This window comes from Puma concolor, chromosome F2, assembly GCF_028749965.1.
Source record: "Puma concolor isolate L17-30 chromosome F2, mPumCon1.1.hap2, whole genome shotgun sequence".
Lineage (NCBI taxonomy): Eukaryota > Metazoa > Chordata > Mammalia > Carnivora > Felidae > Puma > Puma concolor.
In genome coordinates, this window is record NC_141684.1 from 39,422,447 (window position 1) to 39,445,921 (window position 23,475).

Here is a 23,475-nt window from a genome sequence, read left to right on the forward strand (position 1 = left end):
TGGATGGCAGATCTGTTCTTACATAACAGCAGTTGTGTTGCCACAAGGAAGTTTGCTGTTAACACTATTTAATCCACCTCATATTCAACGTTGGCCAATTGTCCAATCCAGGACCACACATTACATTTAGTTGTCATGCCTCTTTAGTTTGCTTTAATGTTTATTTATTTCTGAGAGAGAGAGACAGAGTGTGAGCAGGAGAAGGGCAGGGAGAGAGGGAGACACAGAATCTGAAGCAGGCTCCAGGCCCTGAGCTGTCAGCACAGAGCCGACGTGGGGCTCGAACCCATGAACCGTGAGATCATGAACTGAGCTGAAGTCAGACGCTTAACGGGCTGAGTCACCCAGGTGCCCCTAGTTTGCTTTAATCTGATGTAGTTTCCCAGACTTTGTCTTTCATGACCTTGACATTTTTTAAGAGAACAGGCCATTTATTTTGTAGAATATTTCTCAATTTGGATTTGTCTGATGTTTTCTTATGACTGTTTTCAGGCAATGCAGTTTGGGCTGGAATACAAGATGTTATGTTGTAACATAGGCACATGATGTCCCCTTGCTGGTGATGTTAACTTTAATTAGTTAGGGTAGTGTTTGCCAGGTTTGCCGCCAAAAAGTTACGATTTTACTCTTCATAATTTATGGGGAAAGACTTTAAGACTAATACCCTGTATCTCATCGAACTTTTATCTGCTACTGTTAGCATACATTAACATTCCTGCTGGGATCAGTTATTACTATGATGGCTATCAAATGGTGATTTTTTCTAACGTTTATTTATTTTTGAGACAGAGAGAGACAGAGCATGAATGGGGGAGGGTCAGAGAGAGAGGGAGACACAGAATCTGAAGCAGGATCCAGGCTATGAGCTGTCAGCACAGAGCCCGACGGGGCTCGAACCCACCCACGGACCGTGAGATCATGACCTGAGCCGAAGTCGGACGCTTAACTGACCGAGCCACCCAGGCACCCTATAATTGCCCCTTCTTATAAGGATACCAGTCATGTTGGATTAGGGCCCACCCATATGACCTCATTTTGCCTTAATTACCTCTTTAAAGGGCCTGTCGCCAAAAGAGCCATATTATAAAGTTTAGGAATTCAACATATGAATGAGGGAACACGATTCAGACCATAACACCATCATTACTGATTTGGATGCTCAAATTGCCTGAAATTTGGCATATTTCCTTACACGGGCCATAGGGGTACACAGCTATGGTCTCTACAGTGTATTTAGAGGTCTCCCTCCCTTCCTTCTCTACCCCCCTTTCTTCTCCCCTTCCTGCTCCCTTCTTTTCTCACTTTTCTCCTCTTTCTTTCCTTCCTGCAGTGCAGGCCCAACAAAGCCTAGGCCACCCCAGCAATCAATTCACAAATCCCTTCCAGTGAGGAGGAGACTGGGTGTCTTTGAGGAAGTACACTTTACAACATTACAAATACATATTATGACTCTTCTAGCCTTCTATCCAGGGTTACCATGTCCCAAGAGAAGTACTTTTGAGAGTGGCTAAGGATTTGGCTGGATTCCAAGTCCCTGAGTAAATTGACAGGATTAGTGAAAGGAAGTTTAGGGGGAGAGGTATGTGAATGGACCTGGCAGAATAGACCAAAATTTGGGGGAATATTTATGTCTTACATAAATGCTATCAAAAGGCTGTTAGGTTGGGCTGTCCTAACAAAATGCCATAAACTGGGTGGCTTAAATAACATACTTATTTCTCACAGTTCTGGAGCCTGGGAAGTCTAATATCAAGGTACCAGCCAATTTGGTTTCTGGTGAGAACTCTTTTTGGCTTGCAGGAGGCAACCTTCTCGCTGTGTCCTCACATAGGGGTTGGGGTGGAATCTTCTTCCTCCTATAAGGCCACAGCCCTAACAGATTAGGGCCCCACCCTTATGACCTCATTTAACCTTAACTACCTCCTAAACCCTACCTCCCCATTGAGTCACATTGAGGGTAAGGGGTTCCACATATGAATGGGGGAGGGAGGGGACACAAGTCAGTCCAGAGCAGGTTCCCACTTCAGCCGACGCTTTTGTAAGTTAAAGTCACATTTAATTTTATTTAGCTAGTGAAATTTTTCAAAACTCCATTCTTCCTCAAAAGAGCTGCAATAACTTACAGATTTTGTTTTGAGTTTATTTATTTATTTTGAAAGAGGGGGAGGAGGGGCAGAGAGAGAGAATCCCAAGCAGGTTCCGTGCTGTCAGCACAGAGTCTGATGCGGGGCTCGATCCCATGAACCATGAGATCATAACCTGACCTGAATTCGAGAGTCGGATGCTCAACCGACTGAGCCACCCAGGTACCCCAAGATTGGTTAAATATGAACACTAACTTGAAATTCTCTGAGTCCTAATGTTTTCATGCTTACTGAGCCCAGTTAAGTTTCCTCCTTTCCCCATCAATTATTTTTTGACTGGGGTATCTTACTTTTCCTTGAAGATAATTTGTCAGCCAAGCCGTGGTCTCTTCCATTTTTCTTCAGAGGAAGCATTTTATAATCAGGTGAGTAATACTAATCAGGTGTCCTGTGGATGTTAGAAAGTCTTTCTCATGAGCCACCTCAAGTCTTGCTCAATGAACTCAGGAATAAAACGGCTCTAAGAACAGGGAGAGAAGCCATATATATGCTCAATACCATGTTCCTCCACTTAACACGGTTTCCCTGGGTAAGTGCCCAGTTTGCCAGCAGCAGTAAGAGTAACCAAGTGTAAGCCTCCAAAATGGCACCTATAATTTGAGGGGACCTATCAGCCACCTTGTGAAAGAGTGATCAGACCTCTTTTGAAGCACTGGAAAATCTTTATTTTATTTTATTTTATTTTATTTTATTTTATTTTATTTTTTTAATTTTTTTTTCAACGTTTATTTATTTTTGGGACAGAGAGAGACAGAGCATGAACGGGGGAGGGGCAGAGAGAGAGGGAGACACAGAATCGGAAACAGGCTCCAGGCTCTGAGCCATCAGCCCAGAGCCTGATGCAGGGCTCGAACTCACGGACCGCAAGATCGTGACCTGGCTGAAGTCGGACGCTTAACCGACTGCGCCACCAAGGCACCCCGGAAAATCTTTATTTTAATAGACAGTGGATTATGTTTGCTTTTCCTGCACTTCAGGCCCCTGGCAGCACCATCCATTAGTGGATGGTATCATCAAAACATTACACACCAAGACAATACATTCGGTGTATCTTATTAAATAACTCACTTTACTATGAGACAAGTAATGTAATAGGTTAATTTCTATGTGATTTACTGGTCTTCTCGTCTACCTCAATAGCCAGAAGCAGCTAAACCCATAGGATGATGGAAGGGCACAGTAAACACTCCCTTATGGCACTAACCAAGATAAAACCCCTTTGAAGGGTGGAGTGCTATCCTGTGGTTTGCAGAGTGTTCTGAACCAGTGACTAATACATGGTACTGCTTCTCCCATGACCAGTATGCACACATCTGGGTCTTACTCTCCAAGCTTCCTGTTCACTTGGTAAACTACAACATAATTTTCCTTTTATGCTTAACTGAGCTAGTTTGTTTCTGTTGCTCACAACTTAAGTATCTAGACTAATATACAATGATTACCCTACCTCCCCCTCTCCATGACTATTCTCCTTCTTAGCAATTACCTGTCCTGTCTTATTCTTGATAATACCTGAACATACCTGATACTGCGATTTTAAATGCTAATAGTACCTTGATTGAGTTGTATCTTGAAAGCATAGTTCCTAAGTCTTTTCACCTCCAAGGAGTCCTTTTATCATTTTTCTTCGACATACTCATGTTTTGATGTCACAAATTTGCATTTATTATTTCTCCATTAGCTAATCAGTGACATTTTCTGATCTGCATGACATAGTTACATCATGTATAGTATTAAGTTAATTAAGTTCCAGTTAAAAGCAAAAAACATCAGTGTCAATCTGTGTATTACAGCTTTATTAAGGATAAAAGTACATGTACATGGAAGGCTTTTCAAATTACTGAATATGTAAAATGTTATTATGGACACGTAGAAACATAGTAACCACATTTATACTAAAATTTCAAAAATGGACTCTAAGAAATATAAAATAATCCAAAGACATTTATAGACACTACTTTCCCAAAATGTCACCCCTCTATAGTAAAATAGTGAATGAAGTATTCTGGGTTCTTTGTATCCAAGAATATAAAAAACCTATGCTCCTTGGATGGAAAATGGTTTTAAAAAAAAAAAAAAAAAGGAGAAAGCATTTCCCTGGCTTATTTTTAATCCAGTGCAGTCTGGAGCATTCCTAGTCTGAACAGAGAGGGGAACAGAAGAAATATTTTGGATTCCTTATTATTGTGGAGGCAGAAAGGGTGCAGAGGAATAGGTAGCATTCATTCCCCTTTGTCCTCTAATGGTTCAGAATTCTTATATTGGTCTATGTGTGTTTAGTTAGTCAAAAGGTCACCAACATTCATTCAGTTTACAGGATCTTTTCACTTGGATTCACTGTCCCTCCCTCACCAGATTTCTGAGCATGTTTAATGTCTGGGTGACTTAAGAATGCGAAGGTTGAGTTAGACAAATAGAGTTCCAAATTACAGCTGACCCTTAAACAACACTGATTTGAACTGGAAGGGTCCACTTATATGTGGATTTTTTTTTTTCCAATACAGAACTGTGATGTATTTACTCTTATGATTTTCTTAGGAACATATTCTTTTCTCATTTACTTTATTGTAAGTATATAGTATATAATACATAGAATATAAAAAATACATTATCTGACTGTTTATGTTATTGATAAGGCTCTTCTGGTCAACAGGAGGCTATTAGTAGTTAAGATTTTTAGGAGTCAAAAGTTATACAATGGGCTTTTGAAAATGTGGGGGGTCGGTGCCTCTGACCTCTGAGTTGTTCAAGGGTCACCTGTATTAATTAATGGGCCACTTCCTAATCTGGACACTAAGTAATAGCAATGATAATGAATATGATAGTTTTAACTGCTTAAGGGGATGGGCCAGTGTACTGAACCAATGAATATCACATGAACTTGTTAGTATTTGCTCTAACCAGGAATGCAGCCTGTCACTTTTAATTCCCATAGCAAGTATAAACCAAAAGCACAATGAATGCAGGTGCCTGCAGAGTTCTCAGAATCTTGGAGCAGCGATTTTGGTGAATGGAAATCCAAAGCCTTGTGTTAATTCTATTCTGTCACATATACCTGTTGGTATTTTTTCAAAATCACTCTGAAATGCTACAGATGGGCATCCAGAAAAAAACAAAATAATATCTAATGGCAAAGTCCTTTCTTAAAGCATATGTATTTCCCAACTTTTTAGTATGATGATTTTCAAACTCAAGAAAGTTGAATAATACACCCAATACCTAAATACCCTCCACTTTAAATTCAACAATTGTTAACACTTTGCTGCATTTGCTCTACCCAACTGTCTACCTTCATTTATTTTAGGACTTTATTTACATTTATTTTAGCAATTCAAAAATAAGTTGCAGATAATCATGACACTTCATCTGTAAATACTTCAACATACATCTCTTTAGAATGAGGACATGACTTAAAGCACCCATTTTTAATAACAGTACGAGTAATATTTTAACACAAGGGTCAGCAAAGTATGGCCTGCAGGCCAAATTTGGCCGGCTGCCTGATTCTGTAAATAAAGTTTTATTGGAACACGGCCATTATATATTGCTTATGGCTGCTTTTGTGAAACAGCAGAGCTGAGTAGTTGCCTTGTAGAACATATGGCCTCAAAGGCCTAAAATATTTATTATTTGACTCCATAGAAAAAGTTTGCCAATTTCTGCTCTAATAAAATACAAAGGTGGGAAATTTAATTAATAAGTTTTTAATTTTAGAAAGACCAAGTGAGCGGGTGAGAGGGACAGAGGGAAAGAGAGAGAATCTTTTTAAATTTATTTATTTGAGAGAAAGAGAGAGTACAAACAGGGCAGGAGCAGAGAGAGAAGGAGAGAGAAAGAAGCCCAAGCAGGCTCCAGACTGTCAGCACAGAGCCCGATGCAGGGCATGAACCCACAAACTTTGAGATCATGACCTGAGCTGAAGCTGGATGCTTAACCAACTAAGCCACCCAGGTGCCCCGACAGAGAGAATCTTAAGCAGACTCCGCACCATCAGCACAGACCCCAATGTGGAGTTGGATCCTGTGACCCTGGGATCAAGACTTAGCTGACATCAAGACCTGAGCTGACATCAAGAGTTGGATATATAACCAACTGAGCCACCCAGGCGCCACAATTTTATAAAATCTTCTTGAGCCAAAAGATTTGACTGTTATTTTTGTATTCCAAGTGTTTCTTCCCCTAGTGCATAGGTTTTATGATGTTGTGAATGACTTTAGGTATGGGGGGGTGGCTGTGCTGGGGAGGTTGGGAGGTTAGGGAAGTAGGAGTTGGATTGAGGAAGAGAACTAATATTCACTGCCCATTTATTCTGTACTATGGGCTATGCTAGATGTTTTATACACCACTACATTTATTGTGATCCTCGCAACAATACTATGAAGTAGACATATTATTCTAGTTTTCTGATGAAGAAACTGAGGCTTAGAACCTTTAGACAATTTGCCCCAAGTCATGCAGATATTAAATAGAAAAACCTAGAACCTGGGGTGCCTTGGCGGCTCAGTCGGTGAAGTGTCCAACTTGGCTCAGGTCATGATCTCATGGTCCATGGGTTCAATACCCTTGTTCTGCTCTGTGCTGACAGCTCAGAGCCTGGAGCCTACTTCGGATGTGTCTCCCTCTCTCTCTGTCCCTCCCCCACTTGCACTCTATCTCAAAAATAAACCAAAAAAAAAAAAAAAGGAAAAGAAAAAGAAAAACAAAAACCAAGAACCTAAATCTGTCTCCATAGAGATAACAGCAAAATCCATTAAGATCCCCTAGGAAGAATTCTCAAATATTTTGTGGTCATGTTTCATACATAAAATAAGTGTTTTGGGCTTCTCTGTCTTCCAATTCAAAATAATAATAAGATCCCTGGAAGAAAGCAACTAAGGCCTTTCTTTAAAGTATAGAGAGGACATATATAGTAAGGACCAGAAACTTGGTAACATATAATGAAAAGTACCCCAGGAAAGTCATATCAAGTACTTTAATCATTTAATCTCTAAAATGGGGGTGATCTCTATCCTGATTACTTTGGGAAAAAATTAGTATTAAAAAGCTTTGAAAATATAGGGCTCAGTATAAAAGTGCAAGGCTTCATAATTTAGTTTATGTCTTTACCTAAGCAGGCATGCCTCAAAAACAACTTGCCCATCTCATTCTTCAGTTGTGTGTGTGTGTTTAAAAGTACCCTTTACCCACAACATGGGACTCAAACTCATGACACTAAGATCAAGAGGAGTCATATGCTCTACCTACTGAGCCAGTCCGGCGCCCCTCATTCTTTAGGTCCTTACTCCTCAAATTCTAGTATTTGTAAGAATCACTGAGGCTGCTTATTAAAACGATTCCCAAGCCCCACCAAACACTTCTTCCACATACCTGGGTGGGATCCAAGAGTCAGAATTCAAGGTGATTCTGAATTACGTGATCTGGGAGCCATTCTTTGAGAAATATTGTTTTCAGATATAACTGATGTTTCACAAGATCTATTTAAATCACCACTTTATGATTAATAAGGAACTTTACATAATGCATGCTGTGAAATAATTCAAGTAGTACTGAAATATTTAAGGTAAAAAATGTCCTCTCATCACCCACTTTTCTCATATCTTATCCAGTGGTTTTGATGATTAGCTTTCCAGACTTGAATTTTGTATGCATATACAAACACATGTATTGGTTTGTTTATATATATACATTATATATTATACATATATACATACATACAGAATGATGAGCATTTGGGGCGCCCCGGGGGCTCAATCGGTTAAGCATCCCACTTCGGCTCAGGTCATGATCTTGCAGTCCGTGGGTTCGAGCCTAGAGTCAGGCTCTGTGCTGACAGCTCAGAGCCTGGAGCCTGCTTCAGATTCTGTGTCTTCCTCTCTCTCTGCCCCTTCCCCGCTCGTGTTCGGTTTCGGTCTCTCTCTCTCAAAAATAAACATTAAAGAAAAAAATAACAACAAAAAAAATGAGCATGTTTCTGATTTCCTTTGCTATCAAAAATAATACCAAAATATCCTTGTTCACATGTCTTTGAGCAACTGTGACTGTTTCTGATTCCTAAAAGTTGACACATAATGACAGCTTACCTATTGGTCCGATTTTACATTTTTGGTGCTGGTACATTTTGGAAGCTCTGTGCTTCCTATTTTGAATAATCCTTCACTGGACATTTATATCAAGGTCCAACGTTCACAACAAAAAGATTTCTAAATTAGAACTGTTTATCGCTCTCTGTTGCAAATTGAGCTTACAAGGTCGCACTAACACCGCCACTTAAGAGGTGAGTTTGGGGAAGCCAGCGCGGGGGCGCCACCGTTCTCCGAGAGGCCGGCAACTTGGGCGAAGACAGGGGAGGGCACACAGCTGCTTCGGCCCGCGCGGAACTGACGCGGGAAGGTAGACCCGGGAGCCGAGGCGCACCGAAGTCTTCCTCGAGTCTCCCCACGAGCCGCGGCTTCGGTACAGACGAGTTCAGCGGCAGCAAGACCGTGAATCCAGCCGCCTCTTCTCACCGCCCCTCCCGCCTCACCCTCAGTCGGCTTCTCTAACTCCCGCCCCGTTCGACGTTCCTCGAGCTGGGAGCAACACACTAACACAACTTTAAGTCCCGCAGCAAGAGAAGGCACAGAACCCCACCGCCACTCTAACTGGCTGTACTAACAGCGACCTGCAGCATCCCTCCTCTTCTTGCCCTGCCCCTTCCGCTTGCGGCTTGCTTCCGGTTCCGGCGTCCCGGCTTTGCAGTGAAGAGCTTTGCATTGTGGGAACTCTTTCCTTTCTCTCTCCCGGCCATTTTGGCGGTTGCTTCTGGTGAGTGGGCTCTGCGGGGCCGAGGTGCGGGCCGCACTGGCAGCGCAGTGAGTTACTCTTTGGAGTTCCGATCCTAAACGACCTGTCCTGTCCTTTGTACGTTCTAGGTTGGGTCCGCCCCGCACCTAAGGCAGGAAGATGGTGGCCGCAAAGAAGACGGTGAGTGAAGCGGGGCAGGGCCGGAAGCCGATTCACGTGGAGGAATGTCTAGGCCGGGGTGGGCCGATCTGAGCACACCGGGGAGACAGCATGCTCACTGGCTTGGAGGGACCCGAGAGGAAACCGAGCGGTCCTCTCAGTGACTTGGGACCCTAGACTTAGGAGGTTTTTCTTAAAGGGGTCAGCTTCCAAAAACTGGATTCTGTTTTGAGATGGTTAAAAACAAGGCCTTCAGGTCCGTGTTAAATGTTTGCTTTGTAGAAAAAGTCGCTGGAGTCCATCAACTCTAGGCTCCAACTCGTTATGAAAAGTGGGAAGTACGTGTTGGGGTACAAGCAGACTCTGAAAATGATCAGACATGGCAAAGCGAAACTGGTCATCCTCGCCAACAACTGCCCAGCCTTGAGGTAATCAATCCAAGGAACCTTGAGTGTGTGTATCGTCCACTGCATATTCATCGAAGTGAATATCCAGGAGTGTAAGCTTGGGCAATCGGGGTAGCACTAACTCGGCTTTATGTAAAATTTGTTTTAGGAGCGAGCACCTGCAGAAAATTTACGGATGCTTCTGTGGTGTTTGGGTCTTGAACCCCCCCCCCCCCATCATGTTTTCTCTTTGTAAGCTTCTATTTTGGAGAAGTGTGGCAAGAAGGGGAAAAACCATGGAACGTAAACTTTGAGGGAGGCACAGAAATTTGTTTTTCCATGTATTTTGTGTCATGCCTTTTTGGTCATTCTTGAAAAGTCCTCCGTTTTGGGGCGCCTGGGGGGCTCAGTCGGTTGAGCGTCCGACTTCGGCTCAGGTCATGATCTCGCGGTTCGTGAGCTCCGCGTCGGGCTCTGTGCTAACAGCTCAGAGCCTGGAGCTGCTTCCGATTCTGTGTCTCCCTCTCTCTCTCTGCCCCTCTCCTGCTCATGCTCTGTCTCTCTCTCTCTCTGTCAAAAATAAATAAACATTAAAAAAATTTTTTTTAAAGTACTCCGTTTTGGGGGCTGCCTGGGTGGTTCAATCAGTTAAGTGTCCGCTCTTGATTTTGCTCAGGTCATGATCTCAGGGTTAGTGGGTTAGTGGGTTCCAGCCCAGCATAGGGCTCTGTGCTGACAGTTTGGAGCCAGCTTGGGATTTTTTCCCTTTCTCTCTGCCCCTCCCCTGCTCTCTCACTCTCTCTCAAAAATAAGTTTTTTGGGGCGCCTGGGTGGCACAGTCGGTTAAGCGTCCGACTTCAGCCAGGTCACGATCTCGCGGTCCGTGAGTTCGAGCCCCGCGTCAGGCCCTGGGCTGATGGCTCGGAGCCTGGAGCCTGTTTCCGATTCTGTGTCTCCCTCTCTCTCTGCCCCTCCCCCGTTCATGCTCTGTCTCTCTCTGTCCCAAAAATAAATAAAAAACGTTGAAAAAAAAATTAAAAAAAAAAATAAGTTTTTTAAAAAAGTACTCCCACTTTTTGAACTTGTTACAGTATGTTAAAACTAAGGTAAGAAAAGCTCAGGCTGACTGTGGAGCTACAGATTCCTAGTTCCCCAAGTTTTTGCTTGACCTCACTGTTTTGAAATTGAACTTAGCATGGAAAATAAGTTAAAGAGACTTGGACTGTACAGAATATAAGCCATGTGATCAGTCCGTTACACTGCATTGAGTTTTTTCTGTGGTAATGCGTAACCTCGTGGCATTTTATATAGGGTGTCTGTACATAATTGGCTTGCCTGGAGTGCTCTGTCCTCCATCCCATCCCATGGTTTGGTCTTCAGGCTTACCTTCTATATCAGTGCTTCTCAAACGTGAATGTGCACACAATTACTGGTAATCTCATTAAATGCAGTTCTGATTTAATGGGTTTGGGATGGGACCTGACATTATGCATTTTTTGTTAATTTTTTTTTTTAATGTTTATTTTTGAGAGACCAAGTGAGAATGGGGGAGGGGTAGAGAGAGACACACACACAGAATCTGAAGCAGGCTCCAGGCTCTGACCTGTCAGCACAGAGCCGGAAGCGGGGCTCAAACTCACAAACTGAGAGATTGTGACCTGAGCCAAAGTCAGCCGCTTAATGGATTGAGCCACCCAGGTGCCCCTGAAATTTTTTAAATGTTTATTTGGAGAGAGAGAGAGAGAGTGCCCAGGAGCAGGAAATGGGCTAGAGAGAGGGAGAGCAAGAATCCCAAGCGGGCTCCCCACTGTCAGCGCAGAGCCCTACCAGGGGCCACGAACCATGAAACCATGAGATCGATCGTGACCTGAGCTGAAATAGAGTCAGTGGACACTTAACCATTTGAGCCACCTGGGTGCCTCTGACAGTAGGCGTTTTTAACAAGCACCCACACTACTGCTGGTCTGTGGATCCATATTTTGAGTAGTGGCAAGGTTCCGTTAGGACTCTTCTAATTTGTAAAACCATTAATGTTTGTCTACTCAATTGACGCAGAAATGTTAACTTTATGTAAGTAGTATCATTCCCCATCTAGGATTCAGAGCACCAGAGAGTGATAAGGTGATTTATCTTTTTTTTATAATTTTTTAAAGTTTATTTATTTTTGAGAGAGCACTAGCGGGGGAGGAGCAAAGAGAGGGAGAATCTGAAACAGGCTCCGCGATGTTAGCGCAGAGCCCAATACAGGGCTTGAACTCAACAAACCTTGAGGTCATGACCTGAGCTGAAACCAAGAGTCCAACGCTTAACTGACTGAGCCACCTGGGCACCTCCAGAAATAGTTTATCTTTGAAACATAACACAGGTTTGGATTCTGGAACCTCCACTTACTGATCTGTGCCTGGATGTATTTATTAGTTAAAAAAAAAAATGAGTATGTTTTACTTAAGAGGTTATTGTGGGATTATGTAAAGTGTCTGATGTGTAGTAAATGCTAAGTAAATATTTTTATTTCACATCCTGCCCTCTTTTCCATAAGCATAGTTATGGTCTTAAACATAGGTATTCAGAAGATATTTGCTGGGTGTCCCATTTCTTAGAAAAGACCAAAGGAAAGGATGGTTTGTATTGGCTAATGGATATGATACTTTTTTTAGGGTGATTATTGATTTGATGACTGTTGGAAGTTAAAACTTCTGAGGGAAATAGTAACATTTAATCTGTCAGTCATTTGGTATGGCATTTATTTATTTGTCTTTTGTTTACCAAAGGAAATCTGAAATAGAATACTATGCCATGTTGGCCAAAACTGGTGTCCATCACTACAGCGGCAATAATATTGAATTGGGCACAGCGTGTGGGAAATACTACAGAGTGTGCACACTGGCTATTATTGATCCAGGTATGTTTTTTAAGTCATAAAAGAATTTTCCCTTTATAATGTAATTACAAGTACTCTTTGGTATACAAATATCTTTGCTAACTAGGTTCAGATATTCAGAATATGGATGTATAGCAAGGTATATCCTGTAGTTTTATTTCACGGAAAATTGATAACAGATATAAGTACGTTATGATAGGTCTTGGTGTAAATGAAGTTTTTTTACTTTGAGCTTATGAAAATTGTTTGAAGCCCTTAAAATTTAGGACCTTGGTAAAGGTGAAATTATAAAGGGGGGAGGAGGGATCAAATGAAATAGTAGAAAGGAATCCTTACTGGCTGCCTAAGGGCGGATGGGTAAAGATTCAGTTGAGAAAAAAGTGGCTACAAATACAGATCATGTTATATTTTAGAACTTAGGAGTTTTTAATTAATTCATAAAAGACTGCGAATATTCTCGCTGTTCTGATTTTGTAATAATCAGGGCAGGCTAAACATTCGCTATATTAAGACCATGCATGTGTCCCCAGACTTAGTTCTTTCCCTAGGTCTGGTTTTATCAATGCTGGTGATAAACCAAGTCTGACTTACATGATGCATCCGTGGAAAATGTCTGTGACTCTAGGTATCTGATCATCCTTGAGAAATGACAGCAAAGCTAGTGTAACAACTTTTGAAGATAACCATTGCCAATGTGATGATTACCAGTTGCCATTAAACAAATTGTAAAACTGTTACGTCTTATTTTCTAGGTGATTCTGATATCATTCGAAGCATGCCAGAACAGACTGGTGAAAAGTAAATCACGTAAAATTTTTCGTTAATAAAATTGGCTAGAGCTTGTTTTAAAAACTGTATTCATTTCCGTTATCTTCTTTGTATCTTTCTGTTCCCATACATTTACCTGAAGATAGAATTTGAGAGGATGAGGCACTTAGATACGGTGGCAAGACTTGGGTTAATAGCTGTACATCCTGGGTGCCATTTTCCTTTTTATAAAGGGTGTGCAGAGTTCCTTTCCTATACTAGATTTTTAAGAGATTCCAATCTTGGAATATTGTTGGCATTTTTTATTTGAATATGTTTGAGAGGCAGCAAAGATCAATACCCAGAATTTAACCAGAATTGCAATTCATAAGGCAGCTTATATCTACAAATGAGTAGCAGAGAGGATTAAATGAAATATCCTCACCCGAAATGTTTTCAGTCTGAGAAAAGTTCTATTGAACTTTAATGAAGAAGGATTTTTCCAAAGGGTGTGTAGTGGTTCAGGTAGAAGAAATGTACTTAGAGCCCCTCAGAATAATCCCAGGTCTTCAATAAGTGCTAAATCCAGTTGCCCAACATTTGTTTTATATAATTTTATTCCTGGAAGATAGCACTGTGAAGTGTTTGGTGTTCAGATTTTTAGGAAGGTGCATACTACATCTTCCATGTATGTCCATTGGAACCCTTTTCCCACATTTCCCTTGGAACATTCTCAGTTAATTTAGGGAAAAATACTGTAGATTTATCTTGATTTACAGAGTCAAATGTTGCTGGTGGGGTATACTGTATGCAATGCTGTGCTCTAAGGCTGCAAAAGTGTCAGAAATAACCACATCATATCGTTTGGACTTCAGATGATCCAACTCTTGTACTACCCAAAACCGGGTGGTAGATGAGTGAGACCTTGATGAGGCTGGCAATATGCTGTGGAATGTCACAAGACTTTTTTTTTTTGGTTTCTTTTGGGAGCTGAGCATGCCAGTGGGGGAGGGGCAGAGAATCTTAAGCAGGCGCCACACCACCTGCCCGGAATCCAGGGCCTTGGGGCTCCATCTCAGGAACTGCAAGATTGTGACCAGAGCAGCCTGACATTTCACCCACTGAACTACCGGGCACCCCTGAGGCTTTAATTGCTATGGTAACCATGGGTGGGTCAGATTCCCAGTTTCATAGAAGGGGGAATGGGTCTCTTTCAAGATAACATAATTTTAGTTTATGTCTGGAATTTGATGTTATGGATACCATGTGAAGAGTAGCTGTTACCAACTAGTTTTACTGGTTCGTCAGTTACTCAGTATTTCTCAGTTTGGGAGCACTACTGACATATTTCAGTAGGATAATTCTTTGTTGTGGAGGACTGAATACTGCAGGATATTTCTTATTCATGTTTCTTCCATATTGTAATGACACCCCCAAATGTTACCCCATGTTTTCAAAGTAGCATCTCCTGGCCAAGAGCCACAGAGATATGAAAATCTAAAAATTTTTAATGTTTTTTTAATGTTTTATTTTTGAGAGAGTGAGTGGGGGAGGGGCAGAGTGAGGGAGACACAGGATCTGAAGCAGGCTCCAGGCTCTGAGCTGCCAGGACAGAGCCTGATGCAGGGCTCAAACTCATGAACTGTGAGATCATGACCTGAGCTGAAGTTGGACCCTTAACCGACTGAGACACCCAGGTGCCCCTGTAAATGTTCTTAAAGTGCTCCTATCTTCACATCCAGAGACTGGTATCCCCCAGGTGGTTTAAAACGTTTGAAATCTGTCAGATAAGACTTGCTTGGTCAGACTACTGCTGGTCTCTAAAGCCATTAGTCTGTTCCTTAGTTAAAAATGGTTGCTCTTGGTTAAGGAAGTTTGTGGTGCTTATTTTCTTAAATTTTTTTTTTAACGTTTATTTATTTTTTTGGGACAGAGAGAGACAGAGCATGAACGGGGGAGGGGCAGAGAGAGAGGGAGACACAGAATCAGAAACAGGCTCCAGGCTCTGAGCCATCAGCCCAGAGCCCGACGCGGGGCTCGAACTCACGGACCGCGAGATCGTGACCTGGCTGAAGTCGGACGCTTAACCGACTGCGCCACCCAGGCGCCCCTGTGGTGCTTATTTTCTACTTGATAAATTTTGCCTTTCAAATTGAGCTTGCAGCTACTTGGGTTATTTTTGGATTATTTTTCCCTCCAGTTTGACCAGTTACAATTTAGTTAAGGGGTGTACCTGAAAGAATACATTGTTGCCAATACCAGGGTACCATTTCTTTGTAAGGATTCTGTTGCAGGACTTGTGGCTGCAGGCATTTTGGAGCGATGGCTTTTAGGAAATCATTGGTGATTTTTAGGGGCTTTCTAGGTAGTGATAATATGCTCTAAGGTCATTTGGCTTTTGCCTTTTCTTTATATGTGCTTTTTGTGCACTCCTTGTTTTAAGCAAGAAAGGAATTTACAGTTCAGAGAAAACGAGTTTAAAGCTAGTAGATAGGAAATGTATCTCACCCATTCTGGCCTGGGACAGCTGTGATGAAGTGCCATTAAAATGCTGCCAGAACTGGAGAAAATACCACTGGTCAGGAAGATCTGGGAAGGTCTAAGTTGGCATTTTTACATGTAATTTTCCGATTATAATCAAAGTAATGTGTTTGGCTAGGAAGCTCTCTTATGCAGGGGATTGTGGGAAATTCCAGCCAAATGGATTTATTCCATACTTGTACTGAGTTGTTACGTCTGGAGATAAAAATGTCCGAAAGAAGAGGTTGGTCATTGTGGAGTGTATTAATTGTAATCGGTGTGGTATGGTGGCAGGGGCAAAAGGTACGTAGAGAAGAAAACAAACTTGAGGCTGGTGGCCATGAATGCAATGAGTTGGGCCTTCTGGAAGATCTGGTTCATGGAAAATTCTCTTTGCTTTGTTGCAAATCTTAACTTCCAGCTGCCCCTTAGATGTATGCTCCCCCTGTGTGCAGAGGCATCTGGTTTCCTTCCCCTCCTTTTCCAGGCCTACTCCAACATCCTCTTCCAGTCTAGATGGGGTGCCTCTGAGTTACCATGGAACCTTTTTTTATAACATTAGCCACATTTGTTTCTCACTAAACTAAGATCCTAGAGGACAGAGACTCCGCATTTTCAACTCTGTTATCACTTAGGAGTTAAAACAGGGTGAATAATGACTTTAGGGTTTAAACATTGAATTCTCATTGATATGCTTGTGGCTTTCTAGGCCAGAATTTCATCTTTGTCTTGTTTATAGTAGGTCTTGAACATCTTGTACATTTACTATAATTTACTATTCCTATCTCTTTGCTTCAAAAGGTAATTTAGGAGTAGGAACCTTCCAAAGTACTTTCCTCAGGGTAAGGTAAGCAAAGCATTCATTTGCTCAACATATACTTAAATTACCTTCTTTGTGTCAGATAATTCTAGGAGGCTGAAGAATAAAAACATAAGTAGTGTACATGTTAAGCCATTTAATCCTCTTGACAATCCATTGAGATAGTACCGTTAGTCCCATTTGACAGATGAAGAAAGCAAGGCCTGGAAAAGTCACACAAATAATGAAACCTGAATGCAAAACTTTTAACACCTGAGACATATGTACAAATAACAAAACAAGGAAAATGGGGAAGTATTTCAGATTCTAGATAATCTTAAATATCTTGGATTAATATGCAAATGTGATGAATTGGTTGGAGACCTTTTTTTCTTATGAAGGCATTTTCCTTCCCAATATGAAGAAAGTTGAAAACCTTATGATGAAATGTATTCAATAGCTAAAAATGAAGTGGGGGGGAGGTACAGTCTAGAGCCACTAGGGGGAGCAGGGACTCAACAAAAAGTGAAGTACAACTGTGCCAAGGAAGCAATGCCTGAACTAGAAGTGTATCTCAGAAGGTAAGGCCAACCCAAATCAATACTTCCTCATGAAAACCTGTTTTCAGGGTCAACTGGATGACTCAAATACAAATATAAACTGAGGTTTGATACTTTGAACCACACAACTTTTATACTTAAATTCCAGTGATTTTCAGATAGGATTGAAGCTTAGATGTTCTCACTCTACCACACTGCCTTTTGGGAGGACATTCTGATGAAAACACTCATTTTAAAATATTTAAACAAGCATACTAAAGGTGTTTCATTTAAAAAGCATCATTTGGCCTCAAATACAGTAGCTTCCATGGGAAGGATGTCATGTTGGGAGTCTTCATTTCTTCATGAAGTTGTTACCTGTATTGTTTCCTGCTGCTCTAAGTGCTTTGAAAGACTTGATGTCTCCTTTGACCCTTATATTCCAACTTTCTTACTTTCTCAGGGATGTGAGATCATGCAATCATGACCAGAAACCAAGAGCCAGATGCCCAACAGACTGAGCCACCGGGTTCCCTGACTTATTTTTTTCTTTTAGTAGGCTTCACACCCATTGGGACCCCAATGCAGGGCTCCAACTTATGACCCTGAGATCAAGACTTGAGCTGAGATCAAGAGTCAGATGCTTAGCCTAATAAGCCACCCAGGCGCCCCTAGTACATTCCTTTTATTTTTAAATTATTTTTATTTTTTTTAGTACATTCCTTTTAGATGGATAGTAGTTCTGAGGTATGGACTGTGCTACAATTTGACAGTTCTCTTTGTGATGATGATTAGGTTATTTCTAATTTGTAAATTCGAGTAACATTCTGTACAGGTTTCCTTGCCTGTATGTGCTAAAGTCCTCTAGTTAGATGCTGGTAAGTGCAGTTGCTAGAGTGCAGGGTTGTGGGCATTTTTAGTTTCACTAAAATGTCCATTTGCACGAGCATGCCCGTTTGCATTCTTGCTAGTAGTGTACAAGAGCTCCATTTTTTACATCCTTGTCATACATACTAATTTTTGCCAAGCTGATTGTTTTAACTTGCATTTTCCTGATTGCCAGCAAGTTTAAATATTTTTTGAGAGAGAGGGAGAGTGTGTGGAGGAGGGGGGGAGACAGAATCCTAAGCAGGGTCCATGCAGCACAGAGCCTGATGTAGGGCTTGATCCCACGACCCTGGGATCATGATCTGAGCTGAAATCCAGAGTCGGACCCTTAACCAACTGAGTCACCCAGGTGCCCCAAATACTTTTTTTCAAATGCATATTGACCATTTCCCATATACACATACCTTGTGTTTAAAGTTAAACTAGGAATATTTACACAGAATACCATCCTCTGAAGTGGTGAACTTTAATACTGTATAAAAAAAAAAATCCCAACTTGTTAATTCAAGTACATACGTTCTATGATTTTATGCATACATCCATATACATATATCAAGGTAAAAGTCCAATACAAAAAAATAGCTTTTCCTATGGCCAGTGTTCTACAGAATTCAGACTGCAAACTATTTTGTAGTCAAATGAGATTGCAACACACTAAGGCAGGACAAGGCAAAAGCAAATCAGGTCCACAGTATGTTACAGAATATCTTGCATAGCTTACTTGCTCTCACTTGATAATCGCATTTTAGGATTCTGAAGGATTTTTCTTTCTCAATAAATGTATACAAGTTAGTGTACACTTTTTGTCTTTGTTCTATAGCAAACCAGTTCTCTCAGTACTACTTATGTTTTACTTGACAACCTAGAAGTAACAACAGCCTGAGCTTTGGGGCTCCAAACTGCTTTAACTGTCAGCCTTGATACGATGTACAAATATGTAGAGCATTTCAAATCCTCATCTGTATCTCAGGCGATTTTCCAGGGCTTCCATCCTCTGTGTCATTTCTTCTAGTAAATCTCAAATTAAGGAAGAGGAATCTGAATTGCCTGTTTTTATTTACATTCAAATACAAACTTGATATACCTACATAGAAATTTGTCCTGAAAAATAAAAATTTTTCCACTTCTGTTAAGTTTTTTTAAAGTTCATTCATTTTTAGAGAGCGACAGAGCATGAGTGGGGGAGGGGCAAAGAGAGAGGGAGACACAGAATCCGAAGCAGGCTCCAAGGCTCTAACTGACAGCACAGAGCCCAACATGGGGCTCAAACCCATGGACCATGAGATCATGACCTGAGCCAATGTCAGATGCTTAATCAACTGAGCCACCCAGGTGCCCCTCTGTTAAGAATTTTTAAACTCTGACTTGAGGTTTTCATTTAACACATGCTATCAACACTATAAATCTCTTTCAGGTTAAATGTTTAACATCAAAGCCAGAGAGTTCAGTTAAAATTCTTTCAGAAAAATGTTTAATTCTACTCACATCTGTGTGCTTGTAAAGTAGTTTGCCACAGCACACCTTTGGGAGCCAGAGTGATAATGTTGGGAATGTGAAGAGAAGGATGAGGCCTTAGTAAATAATGTCAGGAAAGAACAGAGATTGGGTAGTTTTCACCCACGATGCCAGATACAGCAAAAAGGTAGCAGCCTTGAAGTCTTAAGACCTATGCTTTTTTTTTTTTTAACCTAATGTTTATTTTTGAGAGCGAGAATGTGAACAGGGGAGGGGCAGAGAGAGAAGGAGACACAGATTCGGAAGCAGGCTCCAGGCTCTGAGCTATCAGCACAGAGCCCGATGTGGGGCTCAACTCAAGCACAGCGAGATCGTGACCTGAGCCGAAATGGACGCTTAACGGACCGTGCCACCCAGGGGCCCCTATGCTCTTTTATATGTAACTTCCTTAGTCAACTTCTGAAACACCCTCAGAAGTGGGGTGGGAAAAGGCAGAGGAGAGGGGCATTAGAACAAGCATTTGTCTTCACGTAAGCTCCTTAATCCCCTCCACCCATCCCCTTGGTGACAGAGTGAGAGCCTGGATTCATCACCCACGTTAACCACTGTCAGGTTGTTTTACTTGAGGGAGCATATTTCCAGCTTTCAGAAAGGGAATTGCTACATCTGTTCCTTATTATATCAACCCATTGGCACAGAGATAGTTCAGGATTCAACCATTTCCCTATAGGCTAATTGATGCATGTGGAGATAGACATCAGCCAGCTTTAGTAAGCTTACTGTAATTTGAAGTTCAGAGCAGCTGGCAGTATAAAAACACTGAATCCTCATTTCTCCATTATCTCAAAGCATTCCTTTTATTTGTAATAATTGGTTTAATGAATCATTGGACCCTGCTGTTCCCTTGATAGCATGTTTCATCTTAGAGTGCTGATATAAAAGATCTCTGCTGCCAAACAAACAAACAAACAAAAAACCCTAGTCTTCTAGAAACTACACACTGACCAACTGTGGCTGCAGTATGGCTTGGGGCCAAAGGAAAGGTCTGGAGTTTAGATGGAGTTTGAAACCTCTTCAGTCCACATTCTTTGCCTGTACTTACTGTACCTTTGATGCACATCAGACCCAGTACATTTCCTTTTCCTCCCAGCAGAGAGGCAGTTAAATTTTCAGTCTGTTTTCTCTTTACTTTGCAGACTTTTACTTTCCTGGCAGACTGGCCTTCCTGCTAAACCCCTAGAACAGCAGATAGCAACTACGTGCTTGACCCTGGCCACGAAGCTTGGCTTGCCCTTGGCTCTGAAACACCTATCAGGTTGCTTAAGTAAAAAAGCCTTTCTGGGAGTTCACTACTCTTGACTTCATGGAAATAGTTTCATTTGATATACACCCACAAATAGTATTTGTGAAGTTTGGTAAGATTCTTTGCATTGCACATAGAAGAATAATATTAGAAAAGGATATAGCGTTGTGTTAACTTTCTCACTTCTTCATTTGCAAGGTTCTGGAACATTATTAGGTTTTCACATTTGCACTGATCGTGTTTTTCTTCCAAAGGACTTCCTGAGAAAGCACACGGAAAGTGTTCACTCACCTCTAGGCTTCCCAGATGCATAATAATAGGACTGAATCAGCATACGGAAGAAACCAAAATGAAGGAACTGTTCAACTTTTTCCGCACAGCCAGATCCAGTAAATACCAGGAAAGGGCCGTGTACACTTCCAACACTGCCTTTCGTGTGGACTGCAGGGAAGGCTGCCCCAGTTTCTTCCAGTTAATTTTTTTTGAGTTCTCATTTTACTTAAGCTGTTCTCTTATCCTCTATCCTGGTTCCTCCTCCCTCCTTACTTGTCCTCCTCTCAGCTGAGTTTGTTGGCAAGCTAAGAGGGTGGTATCACGTTCCCTTCTAGTAATACTGTATTTGGAATTACCTGAAGATTTTGTTGAATGGAAAAGCTTTTGTGTGGACCGTGAAACACTGTCTTCTTCAAACAGATATCGGTGTTGCACTGCAAAATTAGAACAGGAAAGTAGGTCTCGGATATTTATGGTGACTGGCTCAGATTCTGTAAAGAGAAAGAAAACTGAAGTCAAACCTGCTTACCACGGTTGTGGTTCTAAGACAGCCATCAGCTGTCTCAGTAAGGTACTTGATGTTCCTAGCATGTAGTACACGGCTTTACTTTGGGGACATACTGTGGCAAAAGACTCAGCAGAGAGGCTATTACCAAATAGGGCTTAAAGTGGAGAGTAAATGTTTCCTATCTGACCAAGGGAAAAAAGCCATAGTTAACATAATTCAAATCTTACTTTCACTCCTTTACAACTTTTGTCTGAGGGCGGAAGCAACCACCAAAGGTTCTAGAAACACTGCTTTTTAAAATTTACCTATTGGCTTTTTAGGATTTTACCTGTTGGCTGGTGGGCCTTCTTTGGCAGTTCCCCTGCTGGGGAGTCCTGACTTCCGTCGGAGTCTTCCAGAGCTGAGAGGAAAAAGATGACCAACAGGAGTGACAGCTGTCTGCATGCATGTGTGCTCTTTAGGAAACTGGTCCCAGACCAGCTCCTTACCTACCAGCTGTAACCCAGGGGATTTTGGTTTTATTTGGTGACGCCAGTTTCAAGAAGCAATTGGTTCCCAGGGTAATCCAAGATCACTCTGGGGGTGTTCCCTAGTAAGAGAAACCTGGACCCCTCAAGTGCATCTTCCTTAAGAATGCCTCCAAAAATGTCATGTCTACAAGGTGGGTGGGGAAGAAACTTAAAGTTGTCCAAGGACTAAGCTCTAGTGGCAAAGTCTCCACTGGACATTCCAGTTTGAACTAAACAGCCTAGAGGTGAAATCAAATCTACTCGCATCAGAAATTGGAAAGGCCTGGGGTGCCTGAGTGGCTCAGTCGGTTAAGCGTCCGACTTTGGCTCAGATCATGAACTCATGGTTCGTGGGTTCGAGCCCTGTGTCGGGCTCTGTGCTGACAGCTCAGAGCCTGGAGCCTGCTTCAGATTCTGTGTCTCCCTCTCTCTCTGCCCCTCCCCCACTCACACTCTGTCTCTCTCTCAAAAATAAATAAACATCTAAAAAAATTAAAAAAAAAAAGAAGAAATTTGAAAGGCCTTTCCTCCCTGGGTCCCCCTTCATCTCGTTGTTCTTTCCTTTAGAGGAGTGAAACACATGATTTCGCTTGGGATTTTACTGGTGACTGAACCTGGGACATAAGTAGGGGAGCTGGGCAGAGCTGCTATAGAGAAGCTTCCTGGCCCAGGAGTGCAGTGGAGATAAGCAGAGGGAGCTCTTGGACATAACGGAATCTACATTCTGTAAATAGGAGTGCTCCGTGCAGGAAGGCATTCTTTAAAAATTTGAAATATGAACCCCTTTCCACTCCATCATAGGCATATCCTGAAATTGCGCATCAGCTCTCTGATGTGTATAATGGTTGTTTCGTAGTTAAATGATCATTTCTGTGGGGGTTTTCTGGGGATTAAGTATACTGGTGTGTCAAAAGATTTATCATACTGCTCAGCACGCAGGAAGCACTCATCAATTCTAGCTGTTCCTTTTGTCCTCTCTCTCTCCCGTTCCCCTTTTTGTGCTTAGTGTTTCCAGGCATTACTGGCCCTGAACACCAGGGAGGCACTTTTTTAAGCACTTTGAAGGAAGAGGTTGAGAATTTCTCATTCAGGGGTCCATGCCGTCCTGTGTGATGTGAGGACCTCTCCTATAGGTAAGCGATAGTACCTTCACATATGCCTTTCTTTAGTTTTTCACTTATCTCTCCCATCGTACTGAAGTCTTCGGCATAGAAGAGATGCTTGTCCGTGGGCTCAGAGGCAATCTCTTGTAGTTCTTCCTCAATAGCTTTTCCTACCCCGACAGCATACATAGTTATACCTAAGTTGCAGAGCAAATTAAGAACAAGGTAGTTAGAGCTGTGCTCCCGGGGTCTGGAAGTTGTCTGTAGGGCACCCAGAGCCAGGTGGGGATTAAGTGGTGTGACTTGAGGGGTCCATGTCCCCCTCCCTTTGTTTCTCCACCATTTCTGTTTTGGCCCTACGGAAAACAATGAGGGGTTTCCAAGAGGGAGGAAGGTGAAACCTCTAGGGGAAGTTGGGAGCTAGACCACCAACCTGTTGCTCAGCTCAGGGCAAGGTCATTTAACAAACCTTCAGCTT

At 41.9% G+C, this 23,475-nt stretch overlaps 2 protein-coding genes, 1 long non-coding RNA gene and 1 other non-coding gene across 8 annotated transcripts in view; 2 read left to right on the plus strand and 2 right to left on the minus strand.

Moving 5' to 3' along the window:
* Window positions 1-3,919: 3,919 nt before the first annotated feature.
* LOC147571968 (uncharacterized) lies at window positions 3,920-8,796 on the minus strand. Its single transcript, XR_015246555.1, has 2 exons — window positions 8,390-8,796; window positions 3,920-8,062 (listed from the first exon to the last, which is right to left on the minus strand). It is a non-coding gene; the product is annotated as an uncharacterized LOC147571968 (long non-coding RNA).
* A 50-nt stretch (window positions 8,797-8,846) lies between these two features.
* RPL30 (ribosomal protein L30) lies at window positions 8,847-13,210 on the plus strand. Its single transcript, XM_025922590.2, has 5 exons — window positions 8,847-8,948; window positions 9,056-9,107; window positions 9,369-9,514; window positions 12,244-12,374; window positions 13,106-13,210. The coding sequence occupies exons 2-5, from the start codon at window positions 9,087-9,089 to the stop codon at window positions 13,153-13,155; spliced, it is 348 nt and encodes a 115-aa protein (XP_025778375.1). The 5' UTR covers window positions 8,847-8,948; window positions 9,056-9,086; the 3' UTR covers window positions 13,156-13,210.
* LOC112859796 (small nucleolar RNA SNORA72) lies at window positions 12,799-12,930 on the plus strand. The gene has a single exon (XR_003223536.1). It is a non-coding gene; the product is annotated as a small nucleolar RNA SNORA72 (small nucleolar RNA).
* Window positions 13,211-16,556: 3,346 nt separating the features above from the next.
* Window positions 16,557-23,475, minus strand: part of MATN2 (matrilin 2) — a 138,440-nt gene continuing 131,521 nt past the window's right edge. For 3 of the 5 annotated variants that reach the window (XM_086695081.1, XM_086695078.1, XM_086695077.1), the window contains 5 exons: window positions 23,042-23,194; window positions 21,714-21,785; window positions 21,234-21,368; window positions 20,766-20,864; window positions 16,557-18,857 (listed from right to left, as the gene is read on the minus strand). In XM_086695081.1, the coding sequence (XP_086551207.1) occupies window positions 18,802-18,857; window positions 20,766-20,864; window positions 21,234-21,368; window positions 21,714-21,785; window positions 23,042-23,194 (515 nt within the window). In that variant the 3' untranslated portion in view covers window positions 16,557-18,801. The remainder of the gene's footprint in view (window positions 18,858-20,765; window positions 20,865-21,233; window positions 21,369-21,713; window positions 21,786-23,041; window positions 23,195-23,475) is intronic. The other 2 variants (XM_086695080.1, XM_086695079.1) reach the window with 1 other exon arrangement.

Bases quoted from the DNA above. Each gene is read 5' to 3' on its own strand.
- RPL30 (XM_025922590.2), top strand. From the start codon at position 9,087: ATGGTGGCCGCAAAGAAGACG. The intron at 9,108-9,368 runs GTGAGTGAAGCG...TTTGCTTTGTAG, and splicing joins TGGTGGCCGCAAAGAAGACG to AAAAAGTCGCTGGAGTCCAT. The intron at 12,375-13,105 runs GTATGTTTTTTA...CTTATTTTCTAG, and splicing joins ACTGGCTATTATTGATCCAG to GTGATTCTGATATCATTCGA.